Below are 27,023 nucleotides of genomic sequence, written 5' to 3'. Positions count from 1 at the left end.
TAGACTGACATGGCTTTTCTCTCTCTATTGGCCAATAATACTGAATTTGAATGGAGATGAGCCCACTAACATTTGAGGTCATTTAAGGGCATTTGAGGGAGACATTGCTTCCACTTCTCAGATGAATAAGCTGAAATCACAGGATAAATAAGTAACTTGGTGTTACATAGCTAAGTCTTGAGCCAAGTCTGCATGATGCTGTCTTTTCCTTGACTTCACATTGTATACCCTGGTTGCACAGTACAGTGTTGAAATTGTGAGTAGAAATAGAGTGATTGAGAATAGACTCTGATCAACCTGGAGGGATCAACAGAAATCACCCCTGGGATTCCAGCTTGGATGGTGATAAGAATCTGCTGATAGATATATAGTACAGGGGAAGATGCTGTATTTAGTTTGGAGAGCATCTTAGAAACTCGGTTTGTCTCCATTTATTATGGAAAGTATTGCCGAGAGGAATTAAAAAGCATGCTTGATAAATGATCTGCTCCAAACTTTCCCAAAGGCAACCCTTCTCTCACACAGTAGGAGTCAGGATGGATACAAATGGCTTACCCTGTAACCTCTTAGATGGCATCTACTATTTACCCTTTTGTGCTCCTCAACCCTGCCAGGCATGCTTGTGCTGGGCCTTGGCCTTTATTATAACCTCTACTTACAACATTTTCCTCTAACCACTTGCCACCCTCCTTCATCTCCCTGAGCGCTTTACTTAAATGTCATTTCTTATTGAGGTCTTTCCCTGCCAGCCCTATTTAAAATTACAGCTCTTTTCTGACTTTGCTTTATTTTTCTTTTTAGCATGTATTATACTCCAATATGGGACATACATCTCTTATTGGATGGTTGTTGTCCTCTCCCATGGGCATTTAAATACCAAGAGCACATGGATTTTAGGTCATTTTGTGTGCCAGCACCCAGACTAGTTCCTGGCATATAGTAGCCACTCATCAAGTAATAGTTGAATGAATGAATAAATGAGAAGACTAATAGTAAAAAAAAAAAAAGCATGCTTGAGATGACACATCTAGATGTTATAAGTCTGAACTTGAACCCAAGTTTCTTTATTAAGTGAAATATTTTTGGGATATGCAAGAAGTATTGTCTGGAACAAATAAATACCCACTTTGGTTGCCCATAGCATACAATAGAGGCAAGTTGCAACAGACTGTTAACAAAGGTTCTAAGGAGAATTTTATATAGTAATTACAGCTGGTTGCCTCACTCCCTAGTAGCCTATCACTTTTTGTTTTCTTTTTGCCAGTACCTAGGTTTCAACTCATTTGTTTGCTCAGCTGGTACCACTTTTGTCACACCTCCAGCTTGACATTTTGCTTGTTGTTTTGGAAAATGGAGTCTTGCAGACATTTTTTTTTTTTTTTGCCAGAGCTGGTCTTAAACTGTGATCTTGATCTTGTAGATTTCAGGTTTCTCAGTAGCTAGGATTACAGACATCAGCCTCTGGTGCATGGCTAAACTGTCAATTCTTTTTTTGGGGGGGTCCAGTCCTGGGCCTTGGACTCGGGGCCTGAGCACTGCCCCTGGCTTCTTCCCGCTCAAGTCTAGCACTCTGCCACCTGAGCCACAGCGCCCCTTCTGGCCATTTTCCATATATGTGGTGCTGGGGAATCAAATCGAGAGCTTCATGTGTAGGAGGCAAGCACTCTTGCCACTAGGCCATATTCCCAGCCCTAAACTGTCAATTCTTAAGGACTATGATCTTCTTTTCTCTAAATCTACAAGCCTGACAAATTATAACTGATCAAAAATGCTCTGTGATTAATGTAAACTATGAATCCTATAATTTAGCTAATGCTAAATTATCTGTTTTCATGAGGAGTGTTTCTTCTCTCCCACCCCCACCCCCTTAGCTACAACACAAACCTATTTACTGACTTAGCAGAGAAATAAATACAGATTTTTCTTAGCTACTATAACCTGTCTATAGCTCCACTATGGAAGCTGAGCTATGGGGTGGGATCTGAGGGGATCCTGGGTGTCAGAGCACCCAGGTGAACAATGGAAACCACTGAAGAGATGGGGGTTGTGATCACTTTATTTGGCAGATCTTCTGAATGAACTATGATGAGCTTATAGGCTTAGCAATTGGATGTATTCTAGCATGAGCATATGAAATGTCTGCAAGTTTATATATTTGAATGTTTGTGATGTGATTTTGAAGACGTTAGGAGGTGACACCTAGTTGGAAGAAATAGCTTAATGGAGGCATGACTTTGATGGATATACCTGGCCTCTGGCCCCTTCCTCAATTTCTCTAGTTCCTGGTCTCCCCAAATAGTTCTTCCTCTTTTGTTATTCTTAAGTGTTTTGGTCACAGTGAGGAAGAAAGCTAGCTAACACTAGTTACTTATTTAAGAGGGTGATTACTGAAGTAAGATGGAGTGACCCTATATTACCTGTCTTTCCCATGATTATAAAGAAAAGCTAAACAAAATTCAGTGAAGTACTGCATTTCCCCCCCCAAATCTACATGGAATGTTCACCAAGATAGGCCACATATTGGGCCATAATATTAATCTTGTCAAAAAATGATTTATGTCTTCACTATTTTCTTACTCTATTGTCTTTAGTACATATAGTGTATCAATAAAAATATGGAAATTTTCTAGATATAAGGAAATTTAACTGAACATTTCAAAGTAATATATAAGTCAAAGAACAAGTCTGGGAGAAAATTGGAACATACTTTGTACTTAAAATGAAAACATTACAGTGGTTGTCTTAGGAGGAGAGAGATTAACTATGAAGGAGTAACACAAGGGAATGTTTTGGGGAAAATAGTGTTTGTTTTCCTATATATTGATTATTATGGCAGTTATTGAAACTCAGAATACACTTGAAGACTGAATTTTCTTTCATGGAAGTTTATGCAGCTGCTGTATTTTTTAGTTATAAATGGGTTTTACTCTCAAAACACTTTCGGGTTAAATCAGTAAAGAAATAAGAACATATCTGTTTAAACATTTTGATTGGGGAGGGAAGATGGCGTCGCCACAGTAGGGAGGCACCCCGACTCACTCCAACTGAATAGCGAGCTGGGAACTCCAGCACCCAACACCCCATCAAGAACCCAGCAAAACCAGCAGCCAGAAGCAGTGGAGAAACGCAGGAAATCAAAAGGGAGCAAAAAAGAAGAGCCGAAAACCTACACGGAGCCGGAGAATCTGTGGGGCACCCTCCCCCCACCAGCCGACCCTGGCCCAAACAGGGCCAGGCTGGGAAAGGGGACACGGTGATCGGCAGATGGACTGCAGAAAACTCACACCGGGAGCTCAGAGTCCAGACAGCGGGACTCCACGGAAACCAGGGAGAGTGCGGACCAAGACACATGGCAACGGCAGCAATGGAAAGTTCGGGTCCACACCAGAAATGGTCGTAAGCGGCTGGGGAACCCAGCGGTGCAGAAGGGGAGAGCCGGGGCCGCCACCACGACCTTTTGCCACACCCGAAGGACCAACGGTGGTGGGGGACACACACACACAATCCAGGACCAGTGAGTCCCCCATTACCCCCTCCCCCAACGGGAGACCAGCTATCAGAGACCCAAACCCTACAAAGAAGCTAGATCTCCCTCCCTCTCCCTCCCTCCCCCTCCCCACCCCGAGGGAACAAAGAACCCCCAAAACATGCGGGAAGCTCCCATCAGGCACTGGGAAGCCACAAGAATTTAGCAGAGGAAAGGTGGAGCAGCCCCAAGGCTGCCCAGGAGCCGGAACTGGTCGAACCAGCCCTGCCCCCTTCCCAACAGGGGCTGGGGGATGGCAGGCAGTGCAAGCTCCACCCAAGGCACCTGGACCGCGGACCTTTACAACTAAAATCACAGGTGCTGGTGGGCGATACCAGCACAGCAGGGACACCTGGGCCTGATCACGCCCCCCCCCCCCCTTGCAGCAGAGGCGCAGTCTGAGGGCGCTAACCCGCGCCTGAACAGTTGATCCCACTGTGCCCCACACATACCACCCCCCACAGCGGACTCGCAGGAGGGCGCAAGCACAACCCAACAACCCTGGGCTTGCTCTGGTAGGCGTACCCCGCTCAGGTGTATGGGCCACAGCAACAGCGCCCATTGTAGTGGGCACAGAGTGCACAGGTGGGCGGGGCCCCCGGCAACAGCGCCCGCTCTGGTAGGCACGCCTACACAGGAGGGCAGAGCTCTCCATCAGCCCGTGCCCACTCAGTTTGGCGCATTTCGCACAAGTGGGTGGGCCGCACCCCAACAACACCGGCCCCGGAGCTGTCTACATAGGAAGATGAACTGCCTGATAGGTGAGCTCCTCTGACCAAGATACAGAATGGAAAAAAGAACCAAAGAAGAGATAAGCCTCCATACCACGCTGAATTAGCGACCAACAAACCCCCAATAGTGGCACACTAGGGTCAGCACAGCACAACGGCAGTACACTGTCCCGCAGAGAAAGACACAGAACCTACTGGCCCCCAAGTACAGGGAGAGTGACCACCTCAGCAACAACCGAGAAGGTCACGCTCATCCATTGGGAAGCAAGGTCCAACAGCCAAACCCAAACCCAGAGCGAGGACACCAGGGCACAAGGCTCCCACTGACGGACCAGCGGGAATCAGCACAAAACCAAACCAGGGAAGCCACCCACAGATCTCCAGATGCGCAAATCACAAAGAAATATAACACAGTTCATCAAAGGGCAAGCCAGCTCGCCAGCTCCAAAAAGCAGCATGACTGAAGAGGAGATGGAGAATAAAAAAACAAATGAGGCCATGTTAACAGAAATGATGGGAAGCGTCAGAAGCGAAATCAGAAAACAATTCCAGGAGTTTAGAGTGGAAGTCTTGAAGGACATCCAGGAAGCCAAGAAAGAAATGGGAGCAAAAATGGATACAATGCAAACCTCCGTTAAAGAAGATCTTAACATCCTGAGAAGTGAAATGCATGAAAAAATAGATTTAAAATACAACTCTTTAAAGGAAGAAATTCCCATGATCAGAGCTGATCTGACAACCATAAATAGCTCTCTGACATCCATAAACTCCGCAATTGAATCCATAGCACAAAGAATTGACCATATGGAATCCAGAATCTCCCGCTTGGACGATGAAGCAGCCGACAACAACCAGAAAATGACCACACTCCAAGAAACGGTGAAACTTCAGGGCAGACTAATCCAGGAACTAATGGACAAAGACAAGAGATATAATCTGCACATAATTGGAATAGAAGAAGGAGCTGAGTTCCAGAGCAGAGGGCTTCATCATATTTTCAATAAAGTTATTGCAGAAAACTTCCCCAGTCTCACAAGGGACCCCATCCAGGTAACCGAAGCCTATAGGACACCTGGCAGGCCAGACCCCAGAAAAGCCACCCCAAGGCACATAATATTCAGGACTTCAGATCTCAAGAATAAAGAGCAAATTCTGAATGCAGCCAAAACGAAGAAAGAAATTTTCTACAATGGGCAGAGGATTTGAATAACAGCAGACCTCTCCACACAAACATACCAAGCACGAAGTGAGTGGAAGAACACCATCCAAGTTCTACAGGCCAACAATATGTAACCTAGGATTAAATATCCAGCGAAATTGGAGTTCATATTGGAAGAGAAAACCAGATTTTTCCATAGCAAAGAGGATCTAAAGGAGTATGTGAATAAAAAAACCAGCCCTACAGCGAATTCTAAGAGGGGAATCCCACCCAACAGAGATCGTACAGGACACACAGACAGAAACAGAAACAGAAAGAGCAGCTCACTAAAGACAAGAAAAAAAAAAGAGGAAAAAACAGCCCAACAAGAAAACGGAAGGAGAAAAAAACACTTATCCTTGATCTCTTTGAATATAAATGATATAAACTCTCCGATAAAGAGGAGCAGACAGGCAGAATGGATCCGCAAACAAAAAGTTGGCATCTGTTGTCTACAAGAGACCCACCTTACAGCAAGGGACAAAAACAGGCTCCGAATGAAAGGATGGCACAAGATCTTCCGAGCAAACTCACCTACCAAAACAGCAGGTGTAGCCATCCTGATCTCAGACAAGCTGGACTTTTCATTAAAATCAACTCAAAAAGACAAAGAAGGACACTACATTTTAATACAAGGAAAAATCCAGAATCAAGACATCACGGTGATAAATGTATACTCACCGAACAAAAGAGGGCCCACATATGTCAAGCAAATTCTCACAGAAATACAGAACAAGATAGACGCAAACACAATCATAGTGGGAGACTTCAATACCCCACTCTCTCCAAGAGACAGATCCAACACCCAGAGGATCATCAGCAAGGGAGCTGAGGACCTAAGTAACACCATATCCCAAATGGATCTGACAGATCTATACAGAATCTTCCACCCTACAGAGACCCAATACACCTTCTTCTCAGCAGCACATGGATCATACTCCAAAATAGACCATGTCATAGCGCACACAAAGAACATGGGCCACATTCCAAATCAAAGATGAAATTAACGAATTCATAAGCCACAATGACAATGAAAATACATCACAAAGAAACCTATGAGACACAGCTAAGGCAGTACTGAGGGGCAAGATCATTGCCCTTAGCACTCACATTAAAAGAATGGAAGCAGAGCAGGTAAATAACCTAACGATGAAACTAAAACAACTGGAGAAACAAGAAATGACTGAATCTAAAATGACTAGGAGGAGAGAGATCACAAAGATTAAAGAAGAGATAAATCTGATTGAAAATAGAAAGAACATTCAACAAATAAATAAAACTAAAAGCTGGTTCTTTGAGAAAATAAATAAAATTGACAGACCCCTCACAAGACTTACAAAAAAAAAGAAGAGAAGAGACTCATATACGTAAAATCAGGGACTCCACTGGAAAAATTACAAGTACACACAATATTCAAACAATCATAAGGAACTATTTCCAGAACCTCTATTCAGTAAAAAACAATAATTTTACAGAAATGGATCAATTCTTAGAGAAGTATAAACTGCCCAAACTTAATCAAGAAGAAATAAATCAACTAAATAAACCAATAACTTACAGTGAGATACAGGAGGTAATCAAGAACCTCCCAACAAAGAAAAGCCCAGGCCCAGATGGATTCACCAATGAATTCTACAAAACCTTTAGTGAGGAGCAAATACCAATAATCCTCAAACTCTTCCGTGAAATAGAAACAGAGGGAGAAATCCCAAACTCATTCTATGAAGCTAATATCATACTCATTCCCAAACCAGGCAAAGACCCAACAAAAAAAGAGAACTACAGACCAATATCACTAATGAACACAGAGGCAAAGCTCCTCAATAAAATATTAGCTAACAGAATCCAGAAACTGATCAAGAAAGTTATACATCATGACCAAGTAGGCTTCATCCCACAGTCACAAGGATGGTTCAACATCTGTAAATCAATCAACGTAATTCACCACATAAACAGAACTAAAATCAAGAATCACATTGTTATCTCAGTCGATGCCCAAAAAGCCTTTGACAAAATACAACATCCGTACCTATTAAAAGCTTTGGAGAGAACAGGAATAGATGGAACATTCCTCAAAACAATAAAAGCCATATACAACAGACCAACTGCTAATATCATATTAAATGGAGAGAAACTTAAGTCATTCCCCCTAAAATCAGGAACAAGACAAGGATGCCCACTCTCCCCACTTCTGTTCAACATAGTGCTGGAATCCCTAGCCATAGCAATAAGGCAAGAGGAGGACATCAAGGATCCACATCGGCAAGGAAGAAATCATGTTATCCCTATTCGCAGACGACATGATCTTATATCTGAAGGACCCAAAAAACTCAGTCCCCAAACTCCTACACCTAATAAACCATTTTGGTAAAGTAGCAGGATACAAAATGGCCTGTACTCTGAACTCAGACAACAACAAATGCTGGAGGGGGTGCGGGGAAAGAGGAACCCTTCTCCATTGTTGGTGGGAGTGCAAATTAGTACAGCCACTTTGGAGAACAGTATGGCGGTTTCTCAAAAAGCTCAATATAGACCTACCCTGTGACCCAGCCATACCACTCCTAGGCATCTATCCTAAACAGCAAGTCCCAAGATATCAAAAAGACAGTTGCACTTCCATGTTTATCGCGGCACAATTCACAATAGCCAAAATATGGAAACGATCCAGATGACCCTCCACAGATGAATGGATCCAAAAAATATGGTACCTATACACAATGGAATACTACATAGCGATTAGGAATGGTGAAATATTGTTATTCACAGGGAAATGGTCAGAACTCGAACAAATAATGTTGAACGAGACAAGCCTAGAACACAGAAAATAAAGGGGCATGACCTCCCTGATATATGACTGTTGAGAAAGGGAGACAGAGAGACAGTAGAGACCAGGTCTGTGAAACCAAAAACTGCTTGTCAAATGGTATTTCCCACAGGACTGGGGCAGCGACCCAACAGTATGTAACTAAAATGAAACAACTACTCAACATATAAAGGTCAAAAATCGACCTCTCAGTGGGATACAATAGCTCAAAAGCTATGTATGTACGTTCATATAAGACTACTGTCAACATATTGTCTAATATCGACATTACATTTAAAGCCCTAGGCGAATTTTCTTGGGCTTGGCCACGAGGCTACTGTATATGTTCTTGATACATTGTATATTGTATATATATCTACCTGACCTAGAGAAGGGAAAGAAAAACAGGGCGTAAGATATCACAAGAAATGTACACACTGCCCTACTATGTAACTGTACCCTTTTTGCACAACACCTTGTCAAAAAAATTTGTGTTCAATTAATATATAAATTAAATTTTTAAAAAACATTTTGATTTATGAAAGGAGATTGTTAGAGAATTTTAAAACTCAAGACATTTTTACTCAGAATTAACATGAGTAATGTTACAGACCCAAATATAAGTGCATATTTTGAAGAAAGTTATGCTCAGTGAAATATGTGTATAAAACGTATATTGATGGGCATTTTAATCAAAGATAATAAAAATGAACTTTAGCTGGATGTGGTTGCAAGAACCTATAGTTCCAGCTACTTAGCTATTCTAGAAGTTGAGGCAGATCATTTGTGTCAACAAATTGGAGGTCAATATTAGGGAGACCTTGTCTCAAAAATTTTTAAAAAGCAAAACAAGAAAACCCATGAAATTTGCAAATAGTTTCTTGTTGATGTGTAGCAGAGCATTTAGATTATGTGAGGAAAAGAAGCTTGTAACAGTTTTACAAGAATGATCTTCAGATCTTTCAACATATCAGAAATAATACTTTCTCTAAGTTGTTTTCTACATTTGTTAATTTTTTACAGTATTTCCTTTGGTGTTAGTGTAAATGATTTATTTTCTTAAATATTCTTCTGCTTGTTCATTGCCACTGTATAGATAAACATTTCAATCCTCATTTTGCTGAATTCACTCTATATCTTTTAATTACATAAGAGTATGTCTGTGAATAAAGCTGAATTTGCTATTTCCTTTTGGATCTGAATGTCTTCTATTTTACTTTCTTGCCTAATTGCCCTAGGAATCTTCACTATAATGTTGAATAGGAGTATTAAGAGCAAATAACTTGTCTTCTCCAATTATGTATATATGTTGTTGTGTTTTTGTAGAGATCCCTTTATCAGGATGAGCAAGTTCCCTTCTAGTTCTAGCTTTATCATGAAAGAGACATTAGATTTTTATCAAGTGCTTTTTATGTTTTTAATGAGATGATTATATTTAGCGAGAACACTTTTGTTTGAAGGAAAAGTCAATTCTGCCAGTAGTGAAATAAAAAGGAGACACTAGCTATCTTACTTAGTTGGAAAGTCCAGGAGACATGCAAACACTATCATCTAGATTTTCTCTCTTCTCTCTTTGCCCCTCAAATCCCCTGTTCCCTCCCCTTATGTGATTACCTTGCTTATGTCTTTGTTTTAGCAAAATAGCTCCAGAAAAATATCTTTAGACAAAAATAAAAAGAAAAGCAGTCTTCGTTTGCCCCCTGTCTCAGGAAACGCCCCTTCGGGAGCTATCATTGAGTACAGAATTGTGTGTGTCACCAGTGAGGACTGAATTACATAGTTGTATGGAGAAAGGGGCTTTCTGAATGGAAATGTACAATGCAAAATTGCCAAAACCAGTCCTTTCTGTGGTGAAATAACTCTGGATTATGTAAGTGTGTGTTTCCCTCTTCCTCTCTCCATCTCTGGCAGCAGATGATGAGAACTAAAATTATTTTTTGCACATTTCAAGTTTCCTGTATAATCTTTGTTCCCAACTAGAGGAGTTTGATACCACATCTCATCTCAGTAGAGGATAGCACAAAGGAGTTGTGAGCTGATTAGGGGGAAGATTAGTCTAATAGCAATCTAATGAAACAAGGACTGGTACACACCCGCAGTTTTCATCTGCACTACTCTGAGTATTTTATTATTTCCAAGGTCACGCCAGAGTAATTTACAACAAGAAATACACTAAAGGCCTTTCAAACAGCTATGCCTCTTTTTTTCCTACAATTCATCATTCTTGAACTCTATCCCAGTTTCTCAGCAGGGATATCACAAAACAATGTGTCCTAGTACTAATCTACACTATCCCTGCATTTCATTCTTACCTAATGGGAATGAGAATTGGATGGTCTCTGGATTCTCTAGGATGCCTTTTGAAAATCCAGGAACTTTATGCTTACAAAAAAAAGTTTTGTTATCAACATGCTAACTACTGAATTAAGGGCCTCATGATAGCATTGTCATACACATAAATAAAATGAAAAGAGAAAAAAGAAAAACAGGATAAAATAATGACATATTAAACTTCCTCTTGTGTAATTACAACTTCTGTATAAATACGGAGTCCCCTTTAAAGAAGGTATTTTTTCAGTTATCATTACCTTTACCTAGCTATTTTTAACTTTTACTGCAGCTCTGCTCTGTGGGAGTGGGACGCTGTTTAACATTGTTCGGCTTCCTAAGATAAAACTAGCACAATTTTTCAATTTTAAAACTGACTTCAACTCCAAAGTGCAGGAACTTATAATCCTGTTTCATGTCATTGTGTAATTGACAGGGTTTTTTTTCTTATGTTACATAAAATAATGGTATATCTTGAAGTGGCTTATTGGTTTATGCATCTATAAAGGATCTAGTTCCCTAGAAAGAGTCTTGAATATAAAATACAACAAAAGGGACATGAAAAGATTTTTCTCAGTGACAAAAGGTTATATGTTAGGACAATTTTAGTTTAGGTATTAGAGAGTGGATGTTGAGAATTACTGTTTCTCCAGATTTATTTAAGGGATTGAGAGACATGATACTTGTGAGACCTTGACTATTCTTGTCCTAGAAAAACTATCCATAACAAAGTGAATAAGGAGAGAAACACCTTGCTTATTACCCTTTGCTTTAGATTTAGTGCTGATAATTCAGCCTTTTGATTACTAATGGAATTTCCCTATATCATTATTATAGACTGGGGGTGCTTTATATAGTGTAATAAATTGATACAATTTGGACAACAATTAGTGTCTTGCCCATGTGATTTGTATCATTGGATATCTGTACCTACACAGTCCCCCTCAGGATTCTGTCCAAAGCTCCCACTGACTGTCTTTTTCTCTCACTGCCTCTGCTGCCTACAGGGGAGCCCCATGAGAGAAAAGTAGCCCTGAAGGATGAGATGTTTCAGACAGAGGACCGACTATGCTTTGAGGAAACCTGAACAGTTTATGTAGAAATAGAGATGACAAATCCTAGCTCAAAATGCACCAATTAAGTGGATTAAATGTCTATTTCTACTGTATGTGGCTCATCTCCTGAAAATCTCCAATATTGAAGTAATTGGAGCTAAACCTTCAAGATCACTATTTATATAATTAAATAAAGTTACCTTCTCCTAAAAGCTGTGTAGGTAGGCTTAGTAGCATACTACTTTGCTTAGATTTAGTGCTAACAAAGATTATGTGTGAACTTTGTTGAAAAGTCATAATCTTTTCTGTATTGTTTCTAAATTTCTGGCATTTTTTCTTAATCAGAAGAAAGGAAGATAAGTATTTAGTAATATTATTTATTTAGTAATATTCAGAATCATATTTCTTAGAGTTAAAAAATACTAGAGTAAAAAGAAAATAAAAGTCACCTGTAAGTCCTATTACTTGAGAGAATCATCATTTTGTTGCTGATCCTTCCATACCTCTTATGTAAGAATGTGGTGAAAATAATGCTTCCAGGGGTGTCTTTTTATTTTTCATTAAAAATAATAGAATCAAACATAGAAGTCTATTCTAACCTACTTCATTCTCTTCAGATTTCCTTTGCATTGAAAAGCTCCTTGAAGCTAGACCCTGGTACCTATGTTAGGTCCTGGTTCTGAGTCATGGTAGATTTCTTAGCTGGTGTAATTATTATAGTGCTCTTGGTTTTGTTTTCAGGTTGGCAGCCTCGATGGTTCCTTCTCTGTGGGGGAATATTGTCCTATTATGATTCCCCTGAAGATGCTTGGAAAGGTTGCAAGGGGAGCATCCAAATGGCTGTCTGTGAAATTCAAGGTGAGAAACCAAGTGACTTGTAAGTTTTAGTTTTCTTTTTTTTTCCTAGAAGAGTAAAAAAGCCCCTTGGTGACTTTCTTTGTTCTCTCTCTCTCTTCTCTCATAGTATATAGATCAAGCTACATTGTGTTATGTCACTGCAAAAAAGATTTGCAAACCAAACCTAAATCTATATCCAACTTTTATAAGGAGATTGGTTAAAGAGTGGTCAAAATAAATTAGAGTAATTTGCTTAATCATTCAGCTATTAGCTAATGTTTATTCCTTAGTCATCTACTTACCTGAGCCAGTAAACCAGTGTTTTTAATAGAGTATCAAACACTTCTTTGCTAAACTCTGTCTCTGTCTCTCTGTCTGTCTCTCTCTCTCTGTCGTACACACACACACACACACACACACACACACACACACCTGCCTATTCCTGTGTACCTCTCAAAGCAAAACAAATTTAAGCCTATACTTGAAAATTGTATCTTGAGACATGATTAAAATATGTACCTCAGAAGAATAGAAGATTAGATGGGAATTAAGAGGGGAATGTGTGAAAGAATATGTACTTTGCTTATTTTTTCTCCCAAAAGGATCTGGGGAATTTTTGCACCTAAGGTCTGAGTTGTCAAGGGTAGTATAAGAGGAAAAATATTGTGCACTTGATTTTCAAATAATCCAAAATGTGGATAAAAATGTGCTTTTTATCCTATTGACAAATCCAAATATGATATTAAAAAATTATTTGCTACCATGTATATTAGTCCATTTTCTGTTGCTATAACAAAATACCTGAGTCTAGATAATATATAGAGAGAAACAAGTTTTATTTACTTAATAGTTTTGGAGGTTGAAAGTCTAATAGCATTGTGCTAGGTCTGGTGAAGGTCTCTAGGTAAACTACATCGTGGTAAATGGCATGACAGTGGGAGCTTGAGCAAGAGGAAGAGATCATATGATAAAACAGGAAACTAGAGAGACTGGGGAAAGACCTGTCTACTTCATTTCAAATAGCCCCCAAAGTACTAACCAGAGGCCCATAAGAACTTAATTCTCCAAAAGCAGTGTCCATGAGGACCTCCTCCCTAAGCTCTGCCACAACTTGACATTACCACACTAAGGACCTTGTTCCAACACATGAACTCCTGGGAGATTCCTGCATTCTCTTTGGACCAGAGCACATACAAACCAAAGTACAGTGGCAAGCTATTTTGCCTCGAAGCAGCAATACTTAAATTGGGTGATTATTTTCTGGTAATTCTCTGACTTTTTTCTTAATCAGCAGAGCTGTGTAGAGTAGATTAAGTAGAACTTTCTGTGAACTGGGAAGAGGCCCTAGTAACTCCAAAGGTGGGTGGGTAGAAGCTACCCAAACACTGTTCTTCTAGGTCTTTGGCTTTCTTCTGCTTGCTCCTAGTTCATTCTATAGATAACGCCTGCACTGCTTGCTCCTAGTTCATTCTGTAGATAACACTCGCATGGACCTGATAATCCCTGGGGAACAGTATTTCTACCTGAAGGCCAGAAGTGTGGCTGAGAGACAGCGGTGGCTGGTGGCCCTGGGGTCAGCCAAGGCTTGCCTGACAGACAGTAGGACACAGAAGGAGAAAGGCAAGTATGGACTGTCCTCTAATGTGAGAATCTTGGGAATCACCCATTGGTTCCCTTATTTGTTATCTGGCCTCTCACTTCCAAGCCAGCTCTTTGTATCATGTGAATGCTATGTATCTCAGTAGATGCATTTCCTAGTACAAAGAGTACAAGCTTTGGAACCAAGCTCACCTGGGTTCAAATAATGGCTATATAATTTTGCCATAGATCATTTAATTTTTCTGAGCCTTAGTTACCTCATCTTTGAAAGGCAGATGATAGTACCTACCTTGGGAGAATTACCATGGGTACTGATGATATGAAATGATGTAGTACAAAGTCAGGCAAAAGTTCAGACAAAAGTAGCTGAGCTAGAGAAGCTTTGGGTTAGGTCATTTTCTGTAGTGAGATACCCTCTTCTCCCCGCCTTTCTCTCAATCTGGAGGGATACTTAATTTTCAGGTTGCTGCTGCTTATGCTCACTAACTTGACATTAGATCTTTTGCAAACCATGGCATGATTTTACCTTTGGATTGGAGCAGGAGTGCCCAGGGTTCACTACCTGACCCTTGCTTGCTGCCATTTCAGCCCTGCAGACGTATGTATGATAGAAGGAATTGGTTGGAATGGAGTGAGATGGGAAAAACTTTTTCTAGGAAGTTTCTCTTGAAGGTTGTAGCACCTTTTTAAATCTTCAAGAAAACCTAGTACAATGGCTTCATTATTGGTTGTTTCATTGCTATATCAGGAATGTATTTTGGAAGCCATTGGCTTTGATTCAAAGCAGGTGGTAAATTGCAGCTTTCCATGGGCAAGGTCACAGAGGTGGTAATAATAGTAGTGGAGCCTCAGTGCCAGGGTGTCTCCAGTGACTGTGCTGATAATGGCTAGGTGCCGCCATTAGCCCAGACAGGCAACATGCTGCACCAGTCTTCAGCCAAAATGACAAGCTGTGTTCTTGGTAGTGATAAGACATAAGAGAACACTGCTGCTCAGGTACGAACAGAGCAGTGCAATCACAAGTTCATCACACTGGCCCTGTCTTATGTAGAGGAAAAACACTGTCAGAGCCCTTGACTCTGCTCCCAGGACTGACTGGATGAGGCAGATGCAGTGTTGTCTCCTTCTATACTGGTCATCACTCAATATGCTGTCTTGATAAATGCATAGTACTTAACCTATCATTGCACCTATCCTTTTTCTGTTCTTCTTGCTCCTATATCTTTATTGATCACATCTGTAACCCATACTATAAACCTTTGATTTTTGACATAAGCTATATATTCCACTTTTGTATCATATACTAACTAGGAAATTGGTTATTCATTCCAGTACTATATTGCCATTGCTTTATTTAGAATTTGCTGAAAACACTGAAAACTTAAAAACCAAAATGTCGGAACTGAGACTCTACTGTGACCTCCTTGTTCAGCAAGTAGATAAAACAAAAGAAGCCACTACAACTGGTATTTCTAATTCTGAGGTAAAGTATTTTAGTGATATTATATGGGAAAAATAGTACAGGATTGCTTATAAATGATGTGTACTATCACAGAATTTCTGTATTGGAATTTACTAAGTTTAGAAGAATATGTAGAAAAGTATGTGTTACAACATGTAGGAGCATGGAATTTTCTTTCCTGGAATAATTTCAGGATTGATAAAATTGATCTTTTAACTTTTGAACTGACATACAAATTATGCTTCTTCCCAATTCATACTACTCTTTTTTTTTTTTTTTTTTTTGGCCAGTCCTGGGCCTTGGACTCAGGGCCTGAGCACTGTCCCTGGCTTCTTCCCGCTCAAGGCTAGCACTCTGCCACTTGAGCCACAGCGCCGCTTCTGGCCGTTTTCTGTATATGTGGTGCTGGGGAATCGAACCTAGGGCCTCGTGTATCCGAGGCAGGCACTCTTGCCGCTAGGCTATATCCCCAGCCCATCAATTCATACTACTCTTTGAAAATAATCTTACCCAACAGTTTCCTGAGATGTGGTCAGCCCAGTGCCTGTCAATGGTAATTGCCACTTTTGATGAGATTGATAGGACGTCAAGACAGTAAATTTTGTACAGTAAATTTGGAATGGCCTAGTGCTTTCAGTGATGGAGACAGTTTTATTTTTCTTCATTTTCAGCAAGGATTGCATTTTTTTTCTTTTGATTTGTTTTGGTTTTTGAGACAGGCTCCTACTATGTAACCTAGGCTGGCCACAGTCTGCCTTCTGCCTTCTGACAACTAAACTTATAGATGCTTGTTACCATGCACAGTTGAGGATTGCTATTTTCAATGCTTATTACTAAAGTTATGATACATTCACCCTAAATGTTTTCTGTTAACCTGTGTATTGATTGAATGGCTCACGCTAAATTGAGAGTACCTCTGCCATGCTTTCAGGACATTATACTCCGACCAGTTATGTCTATGACATGAGAAATATGCAGGTTTTACTTTATGTTTTAATTATCATGTTGTAGAACATGTAACTAGTACTTATTTTAAGGTCCTTCTAGTGAAAGTGATTTAACTCCTTTTCAGTCACTTGGATTTAGGCTTTATTAGTCATCACCTGTCTTGTGTTAGCGCCACACTGCTGGTAGAGGAGGAAGAAGAAGGAGGAACACCAAAAACCACAATCCTGTTCCTGCAGAGTTTATACTTCAGAGCAGTGATTGTTCATCCAGAGCAACTGCATTCCCAGGAGACATTTGGTAGTATCTGGGGGTATTGTTTTGGTTGCCCTGATTTAGGGAGTACTGTTGGTACCTGGTGGGTAGAAGACAAGAATGTTTCTTACCATCTTTCAAGAACTGTGCCCCACTCCTGTACACCCCCTCCCCCCCCCAAAAAAAACAATTAACTCAGGCCATTGGTTAAAATGTCTGTGTTACTGTATACAGAAGCTTTGATCTTGAGAGAAGGGAAAATACAAACATAGCCATCTCAAAGTGCTATAGAAACTTTCTAATGAAAGTATGGTACATTTCAGTGTCACTTTATTAGCAATTTATAGACTTGTATCAAGGAGCTGGGGCCTCATGCCTATAATCCTAGCTACTCAGGAGGCTGAGCTCTGAAGACCTTTGTTCAGAGTCAGTCTGGACAGACAAATCTGAGAGATTCTTTTTATTTTTATTTTCAAAGTGAGAGATTGTTATTTCAAGTTAACAAGCAAAAACCTAGAACTGGAGATGTATTCAAGTGGTTGAGTATCTATCAGCTGTGAGGGAAAAAAAAGTCAAGTGAGAGCACAAGGCCCCAGAACAAATTCAGATTTGAGGAAAATGTAGTAAGATGTTTTCTTCACTTTAATTAAATGTGTAGATTTAGTTACCTGAGCAATTTACTAATACCAACATCCACAAGAAGAATACCCAGTACCAGCTACTGGTAGCTTATGCCTGCAATCCTAGCTACTCAGGAGGCTAAGGGCTGAGAATCACTGTCCACAGCCAGACAAATCCATGAGACTCTTATCTCTAGCTAATTAGGAAAAAGCTGGAAGTAGAGGTGCAGCTTAACAGATAGAGTGCCAGGCTTGTGCAATAAAGCTAAGTAAGAGCTTGAGGCACTGAGTTCAAGTTCTAATATTGGTGTAGACACATACACAGAGAGAGAGAAGAGAGAGAGAGAGAGAGAGAGAGAGAGAGAGAGAGAGAGAGAGAGAGAGAGAGAGAGAAAATCACCCAGAACAAATAAACTACTTTGGAAGAAAAATCTATTAGTAGCTTAAAGAAATTCCAATTACTGAAACCTCTTGAACTAATTCATAGTGAAAGCAAATGATGCATGATTTCTGGATGTTTTATGGAAGTCTGCCTAGAATCTCACACAGTACTATTATATTGTTGAGCTGGGAAAAGACTCATTTCCTTGCCTTCAGTGGTAGGTGTAGGTTCACCAGAAAGGAAATGTGCTGCATGGATCAGGCAGAAAAGAGTTTATTGAGGGGAGAGCAAACTCTCAGCTGCACAAGATGGAGGCATTTGAAGATGGAGGGGAAGGAAAAAGATTGAGAAGCTGAATTATATAGGGAAAGGTGGGAGGGAGGACCATAGCCGATACAGAGGTGATCTCAGAGCCTGGCTGTCTCAGAGCCTCTCGCTGTGGAGGGAAGAGTGACCAGGGTGGTTCAGGAAATGACCTCAGCCTGGGATCCTTTGCTGACTTAGTCAGGTGATAACTGGTTTCAGGCAGGTGAAGAGGAAGGGGGGGGGGGTGGCAGGGCGGGGCTATTCTCCCGGGCAGACCAAACAGATCTGTGTAAAGGATCTGACATATGGTAAAGGCAAGACATATGGTAAATAGATAATTCAACTTAGGATTTTACTTTTTTCCCAGTAATACTTATGTATGGTCATTTTTAAAAATTATGTTTTTATTGTCTTCAAGTAGTTGTGCAAAGGGATTACCACTTAACTAATCAGTTTATAAGTACAAGGCATCTTGCTCTCTATCTCCTCTACCATCATTTTGATGTATGTATTTAACTAGCAAAAAGGAGGGAACATTATTATTATTTTGTGATTAACAATCTCTTAAGGCCATAACACAATTGTGCTTTTTTTTTCTGGCAAGACAAAAGAAAAAGAATCTTTACTGGTTGTTTTGTAGGAAGGAATTGATGTGGGAACTCTACTCAAATCAACTTGCAATACTTTCCTGAAGACCTTGGAAGAATGCATGCAGATTGCAAATGCAGCTTTTACCTCTGAGCTCCTCTACCAAACCCCTCCAGCATCACCACAGCTGGCTGTGGTCAAATCCAGCAAGGTAAGAGGCTAGCTCAGTTTGGCTGCAGAAATGTTTAATTATAACTTGAAAGCTTGAGGATATATTTTTGGTGCCCAGCACTTTTTGAGAGGACTAATTCCTATGTTAGCCCCACTCTTTATCAAAGTTAGCTGAAGGAAAGGATTTCTTTGGCTGGGATGTAGCTCAGTGGCAGAGCGTTTGCCTAGCAAGTGCAAAGTCCTGGGTTCGATCCCCAGTACCTAAAAAGAAAAGACAAAAAAAAAAAAAAAACAGTTAAAAAAAAACCCAAAACAACCAAAGGAAAGGATTTCTCTGTAGTGTTTAACCTCTAACATTTAACACAATAGTGTACCATAATCTGCTGTTTACTGTCAGTTAACACATAATGCACATAATTGAAATTGCAAAGAAAGTCAACCATCAGGAATTTGACTGAGGTAATTAAGTCTTTGAAAAAAGGCCATCTTCCTTATTTATTTTTGCAATTTGTGTATATTTGATTTAATCAGAAGAGCAAGTTGGAATCAATGATTCTATTTGGCAAGGTGTAAAATTGTTTTTGTTGAGTAGAGCAATGAATGTTATGGCTATTTACCAATTACCTATGTGATAAGATTCTAAATAATGCTCTGTTGGAACTTTAATGTGTATAATTTCATTTCTTTGCTTCTTTTAAAGATGAAACATCCTATTGTTCCAGTTCATAATTCATTGGAAAGGTACAGTCACATTTTTTTCCTTTCTATAAATTAGAATAAAAGGTATGTTTATTCCTTGTTTGAGAAAGGAATGATACTATATAGTGGCTTGCCCATGATTTAAGATATCAGAAGGAAACAACTTTGGTTGACCCTGAATCAAAGCTCTCCTTTGATTTAACAGTAGTGGGAAAATGCAGACATTTGCCCTAAGGTATGGATTTCACCCATTATGTCCAATAACTTAATCTCTTTAGTGTTAATGAAAATTAGAACTTCTGTTATAGAAGAGTTAGTATTAAGTGTGCTTTTATCCAGAAAAGAGAATACAACCACTTTTTTGTTTAAAGATAAAAATCTCAGGAAGCTTTATAAGCTGAAAAAATAATATAAATTACTTCCATTCTTCAAGTAAAAAAGTCATACACACTGGTCTGGGGTGTGGCTTATTTGTAGAACTCTTGCTTAGCATTCATAAGGTTTCCAGTGCAGTCTCCAATGCTGGAAAAAAGAAAAAAGTACTTATTTACATAGTCTTCAGGGTCTTTTTAACTTATGTTGTGTTATGTTGTCCATGTAAGTACATGGACATCTGTATTATTTGAATATTTCATCATTTTAACTACTATTATTTGCTTCTTTATTATAAGAATTATTCCCAATTTTGTCATTTCTACTTTTTTATAAATGCTATTTTTTTCTTTTGAGGTATTGCCTCCATATATTACCTACATTTTGAATTGCTTGGCTATAATATATTTCTCAGAAAGCAGCAAATACTTTTCCATGTGTCACCATGTATCTTGGACCCTTCCCCCGCCCCCCATTTTTACTAGAAGAAAATATTTTTGTTCTAATTTAGGTAGGTATTACCACCTATAAGAAGAGTTATGATTGCCCATTAACATAGAATAAGCTATTTTACCTGAACGTTAATAGTCTTTTCCTGATATTCTAAAGTGTGACATGTCATTCAGGATGTGTTGCAGTCCTCTGAGTATTTTTTTCTTAAGCTAGGGACTACTCTCTGCTGACCACAGTATTTGGCTTCCTGGGAGTTAATCGCTAAGCATACAGATGTAAGTGTCTAGTGTTCAGATAAAGCCTCCCAGGAAGAAGTTGAGATAAGACAACTTAGTGTTAAATGTGGCACCTAGAGAAAGCTAATTGGAGACCAAAGAGCTGTCAATTACTATTTCCTGGTGCTGGCAGGGAGCAGGGAGATGGGGGTCACAGCAGAGTATAGGAATAGCAATAGAAATGAACAAGTGTCCTGTTTACATAGTAGGCAGACACCTTCCTGCCCTGGTCTATAGGAGACTGAGAGGTTTTGCTTGGGATTAACAATTCTGTTTGTAATCAATGTTAAAAGGATTTGGTGACTACAAACAAGCCCTTTCCCTGTCCTTCAGAATAACACCTAAGATCAATCACTGTCCTTTCTGACTTTTTTCTTTAAAAAAACAATTTAGGCATATAGAGTTGAACAATTGTGGAAATGGATCTTTAAATATGGAGATAAATGGTGATGAAGAAATCCTAATGAAAAATGAGAGTCCCTTGTATTTGAAATCTGCAGGAATAGACTGCAGCCTATCAAGTAAAGAAAATACAGAGGATAATATAACAGGTAAAAAGAATTAAAGTCTAAAGCAAACCACTGAACAATAGAAAACTCTGGAATCTGATTTATTCCATCATAAAACACTTGATGGTGATGAGCCTAAGAGCAAGCTAGTTATCTCCTAAGAAACCTAAAGACTTGATAAGACAGATTACTGGAGTCACAGCATTCTGTCATCCCATCTGATGTGATGAGAAGAGAATGAATGTTCTTGGCTGTGATGTTTATTGTCTTCAGTCAACAGTTTTAGAACAGTGTACATACTTGACTGACTCTTCTTGCAGTATTAATATCCTTTGAACTTCACATTGGAAAGTCAGATTTAATAGTCTGACTTGTAGCCAGGCAGGAGCTGATGGCTCATGCAGCTGCTCAGAAGGCTGAGATTTGAGGATTGCAGTTTAAAGCCAGCCCAGGCAGGAGGAAAGCCCATGAGACTCTTATCTCCAATTAACCACTAGAAAACCAGAAGTGGCACTGTGGCTCAAAGTGGTTCTTCCCTAGAGTGAAAGAACTCAGGGACAGGGCTGGGCATATGGCCTAGTGGCAAGCGTGCTTGCCTCTAATACATGAAGCCCTGGGTTCGATTCCCCAGCACACATATACAGAAAACTGCCAGAGGTGGCGCTGTGGCTCAGGTGGCAGAGTGCTGGCCTTGAGCAAAAAAAGAGGCCAGGGACAGTGCTCGGGCCCTGAGTTCAAGGCCCAGGACTGGCAAAAAAAAAAAAAAAAAAGAACTCAGGGACAGGGCCCAGGCCTTGAATTCAAAGCCCTGCAACTGAAAAAGAAAAAAAAAAAAAGTCTACAGTTTGACTTGTAATTTTGTTCCATTGACACTAACAACAAAAAACCCTTATTCAAGTGATTCAAAAGTAATTGTATTAGAGTTTTTGTTGTGTTATAAATGCTTACAAAATAAAATTAAAATTTTTTGATCTGCCCTGAAATAAGAAACTCAATTTTTCCTGATGAGTCAGGTAAGAAAAATAGCATTAATCTTTAAAAAAATCTTAGCTGTTAATCTAAGAAAAGTAACACACATTAAAGTTTCAAGTAAATGCAAGAGAATTTGTCAAAACACTGTCATATAGTTGACTCAATATGACTCAGTAGCAATATTGAGTAAATATATTTGACCTCTAGGAATATTTCTCTAAGGAATAATCAGATTTTAAGACAAAGATCTATGGACAGGTATGTTCTTCATGGTGACACTGTAGTAAGTTTTTGTTACTTTTGGTAGTTAAGCTTAAAGTCACTCAAACTGAATTAGCAAATATTGCTATTGACTTGATATGAAACACAGAATTTCTGTGCTGAAAACCTTTGACTGGAATATTTTTAGATAAACTAAGGAGTGGCAGTACTAGGGTTAGAATTCAGGGCCTTATCCTTTCTAGACAAGTGCTTAAGAGCCATGCCTCAGCCCTTTTTACTTTAGGTTACTTTTATTTTTATTATTATTATTATTTTATTTTTTAACTAAGTAGTTGTACAAAGGAGTTTCAATTCAGAAGTCAGGTTATAAATACAATGCATCTTGACCAGTGTCATCCCTTTCATTGCTCTTCCTTAACTTTAGGTTATTTTTCAGATAGGATGTCATGGTTTTTGTTTGGGCTGGCTTTGGACTACGATCTTACTATTTACTTACTGGGATCACAGATGTGACCACCATTATCAGCATTGGTCATATTTTTATCAAATAATCAATACACATTGCCTTGTTTTATGTGTTTGTTTTCACTTAACAGAATTTTAGGTTATATAGAATATATGTTTGTATTTAATAGAGTATAGTGCTTGTGTATATGTACTATAGATAAAGGTACAGCTGATGTATTAACACTGAACATGTAGCCAACAGTACTATATAGCTTATACCTCAATGAAACTAATCTAAGATACATACTTTGTCTATGAGTCATATCATAGCCTTCTTGTCCTTATGTACATTGAATAACACTGCAATTTGGGGCCCCTTTAAATAGCAAAATCAACACTAAGTGAGCAGAAAACATGGCCCTAAATAAAGATATATGCTTATAGTGTGAGTCCTAAAATAAGAAGGCAGAGCATCAGCTTGTTCCCCCTCATCTAAGAATGTGTATAGCAGAAGACAAGATTTTCAGCACTCTGTATGTGTCCTCAAACAACTGAAAAAATGATTTTAGGATTAAGAATAAATGTTAGCAAATAAATGTTAGGCAAACTCACAAATATAGAAGAAGTTTATAGTAAAGATTAACTGTAATAGTAGCATTTTGGAAGGTACCTAAATGTGTTCCATATTTGTATGATATATTATTATAATCATTAAAATCATGTTTTGAAGAATAATGAATGACAATGGACATAATGGTGCTATATTTACTGTTCAGTGAAAGCAGATACAAATGTATGCATTAAGCCTATTTTGTATGTATATTTGTAGGTATATATGTATGTGCCATCTAGTTCATGGAATTTGATTTGCGTGTACTATAGGAATTTTCACCAATGACTTTGTATTGATTTTTATCATAAATGTATAATAGATTTGTAATCAGTATTTTCTACTTTGCAGTGCAAGGTAACATAATGAAGAACAATGAAGAGGAAAACCTGTGCAATCATGACAATGACTTGGCACAGACTGGATCAGACTCAAGTTTTTTGCCAGAATCCTGCTGGGAAGATGGCAAAGAAGTTATCCCAACTTTCTTTAGTACCATGAACACAAGGTATACCTAACCTGCTAAGTCACTGACAATTCGTTAAATGTTTTCCTTCTGGAAAATTAGTCTAAATAATCCTTTCATATGGATGGTCTATTCTAAGAGAATAGAGAATGACATATTCTTAGTATACCTGACAAATAGAAAAGTTGATACTGACTAGTGGATGAGAAGGAATTGAATTATTCCAGTTTATTATATAAACAAACTTGAGCTTGTTCAGTTGTATTGTTTTTTGAAAATTGTATTAATGGATACTTTCTAGCATAGAACCAGTCTCTGGGGCATATCTGAGGAATCAGGTTAAATGGTTTTTCCCTATAGAAAAACATCTGTTTCTATGACTTATCACTAAAGTACATAATGTACTGGTGTTCTGTTTTCAATCGCACCTCTTCTTTTTTTTTTTTTTTTTTTTTTTTTTTTTTATTATCAATTGAACATAAATTTTTTTTTTTTTACAAGGTGCTGTGCAAAGAGGGTGCAGTTACATAGTAGGGCATTGTGTACATTTCTTGTGATATCTTACAACCTGTTTTCCCATCCCTTGTCTAGGTCAGGTAGACCCATATGCAGTATACAATGTATCAAGCACATATACAGTGTTCACAGACTTGGTCTCTACTGTCTCTCCATCTCCCTTTGTTAACAGTCATATATCAGGGAGATCATGCCCCTTTGTTTTCTGTGTTCTAGGCTTGTCTCACTCAACATTATTTGTTCGAGTTCTGACCATTTCCCTGCAAATAACAATATTTCACCATTCCTAATCGCTATGTAGTATTCCATTGTGTATAAGTACCATATTTTTTGGATCCATTCATCTGTGGAGGGGCATCTGGGTTGTTTCCAAATTTTGGCTATTGTGAATTGTGCTGCGATAAACATGGAAGTACAAATGTCCTTTTGATATCTTGGGTTTTGCTGTTTAGGATAGATGCCTAGGAGTGGTATGGCTGGGTCATAGGGTAGGTCTATATTGAGCTTTTTGAGAAACCTCCATACTGTTCTCCAAAGTGGCTGTACTAATTTGCACTCCCACCAACAATGGAGAAGGGTTCCTCTTTCCCCACAGCCCCTCCAGCATTTGTTGTTTCCTGAGTTCAGAGTATAGGCCATTCTAACTGGGGTGAGGTGGTATCTCAGGGTTGTTTTTATTTGCATTTCCTTTACTAGCAGGGATGTTGAGCATTTCCTCATGTGTTTCTTTGCCATTTTTATATCTTCTCTTGTGAAGTCTCTCTTTAGCTCTTTTGCCCATTTCCTAATAGGTTTATTGGGCTTGGAGGGGCTTAGTTTTTTGAGTTCTCTGTAGATGACAGATATCAGGCCTTTGTCTGTTGCTGTGCTGGTAAATATCCTTTCCCATATCGTTGGCTGTCTTTCTATTTTGGTGGCTATGACCTTAGCTGTGCAGAAACTTTTTAATTTGTAGTAGTCCCATTTGTTGAGTCTTTCCCCTATTTGTTGTGCGCCTGGGACTCTATTCAGGAAGTTCCTTCCTGTGCCTATAAGTTCTAGTGTCTTTCCTACTCTGTCCTTCAGTAGTTTCAAGGATTCAGGTCTGATGTTGAGGTCCTTGATCCATTTTGAGTTGATCTTGGTGCATGGTGATAGGCTTGGGTCTACTTTGAGTTTTCTGCATATGGCTGCCCAGTTCTCCCAGCACCAGTAGTTGAAGAGGCTATGTTTATTCCATTGTATGTCTTTAGCTCCTTTGTCGAATATCAGTTGGCTGTAAGAGTGCGGTTTTATTTCTGGGTCTTCAATTCTAATCCACTGGTCTTCCGATCTGTTTTTATACCAATACCATGCTGTTTTTGTTATGATGGCCTTGTAGTAGAGCTTGAAGTCTGGTATGGTGATACCTCCTGCACTATGTTTTTTGCCTAGAATTGCTTTGGCTATTCTAGGTTTTTTGCTGTTCCATATGAACTTATGGATTGGTTTCTCTATTTCAGTGAAGAATGTGGCTGGGATTTTGATAGGTATTGCATTGAATTTGTATAACAATTTGGGCAGTATGGCCATTTTCACTATATTGATTCTGCCTACCCATGAGCATGGGAGGTCTTTCCATCTCCTTGTGTCTTCTTTGATTTCCCTTATTAGATTTTTGTAGTTTTCATTGAATAGGTCCGTCACGTCCTTGGTTAAGTTGATCCCTAGGTACTTTATTCTTTTTTTGGCTACTGTAAATGGAATCGTTTCCATAATTTCCTTTTCTGTTTGTCTATTGCTGGTGTACAGAAAAGCTGCTGACTTTTGTGGATTGATTTTGTATCCTGCTACTTTGCCAAATTGGTTTATTAGATGTAGGAGTTTGGGTACTGAGTTTTTTGGGTCCTTGAGATATAAGATCATGTCGTCTGCGAATAGGGATAACTTGATTTCTTCCTTGCCGATGTGGATCCCTTTGATGTCCTCCTCTTGCCTTATTGCTATGGCTAGGGATTCCAGTACTATGTTGAACAGAAGTGGGGAGAGTGGGCATCCTTGTCTTGTTCCTGTGTTTAGGGGGAATGATTTAAGTTTCTCTCCATTTAATATGATATTAGCAGTTGGTCTGTTGTATATGGCTTTTATTGTTTTGAGGAATGTTCCATCTATTCCTGTTCTCTCCAAAGCTTTTAATAGGTATGGATGTTGTATTTTGTCAAAGGCTTTTTGGGCATCGACTGAGATAACAATGTGATTCTTGATTTTAGTTCTGTTTATGTGGTGAATTACATTGATTGATTTACGGATGTTGAACCATCCTTGTGACTGAGGGATGAAGCCTACTTGGTCATGATGTATGATATTCTTGATCACTTTCTGGATCCTGTTAGCTAATATTTTATTGAGGAGCTTTGCATCTGTGTTCATTAGTGATATTGGTCTGTAGTTCTCTTTTTTTGTTGGATCTTTGCCTGGTTTGGGGATGAGTATGATATTAGCTTCGTAGAATGAGTTCGGGATTTTTCCCTCCGTTTCTATTTCGCGGAAGAGTTTGAGGAGTATTGGAATTAGCTCCTCACTAAAGGTTTTGTAGAATTCATTGGTGAATCCATCTGGGCCTGGGCTTTTCTTAGTAGGGAGGTTCTTGATTACCTCCTGTATCTCACCGTAAGTTATTGGTTTATTTAGTTGATTTATTTCTTCTTGGTTCAGTTT

General features: G+C 39.1%; 1 protein-coding gene across 2 annotated transcripts in view; it reads left to right on the top strand.

Annotated features, from left to right (window-relative positions):
• Positions 1–27,023, top strand: part of Plekha8 (pleckstrin homology domain containing A8) — a 53,996-nt gene that overhangs the window by 8,012 nt on the left and 18,961 nt on the right. The window contains exons 2-8 of one of the 2 annotated variants that reach the window (XM_048339599.1): positions 12,383–12,499; positions 13,943–14,098; positions 15,436–15,560; positions 18,688–18,846; positions 19,507–19,547; positions 20,999–21,156; positions 23,717–23,873. In XM_048339599.1, coding sequence (XP_048195556.1) covers positions 12,383–12,499; positions 13,943–14,098; positions 15,436–15,560; positions 18,688–18,846; positions 19,507–19,547; positions 20,999–21,156; positions 23,717–23,873 — 913 coding nt within the window. The remainder of the gene's footprint in view (positions 1–12,382; positions 12,500–13,942; positions 14,099–15,435; positions 15,561–18,687; positions 18,847–19,506; positions 19,548–20,998; positions 21,157–23,716; positions 23,874–27,023) is intronic. The other variant, XM_048339600.1, reaches the window with a different exon arrangement.

This window comes from Perognathus longimembris, chromosome 2, assembly GCF_023159225.1.
Source record: "Perognathus longimembris pacificus isolate PPM17 chromosome 2, ASM2315922v1, whole genome shotgun sequence".
Taxonomy (NCBI): domain Eukaryota; kingdom Metazoa; phylum Chordata; class Mammalia; order Rodentia; family Heteromyidae; genus Perognathus; species Perognathus longimembris.
This window is presented reverse-complemented; position numbering and strand designations above follow the sequence as displayed.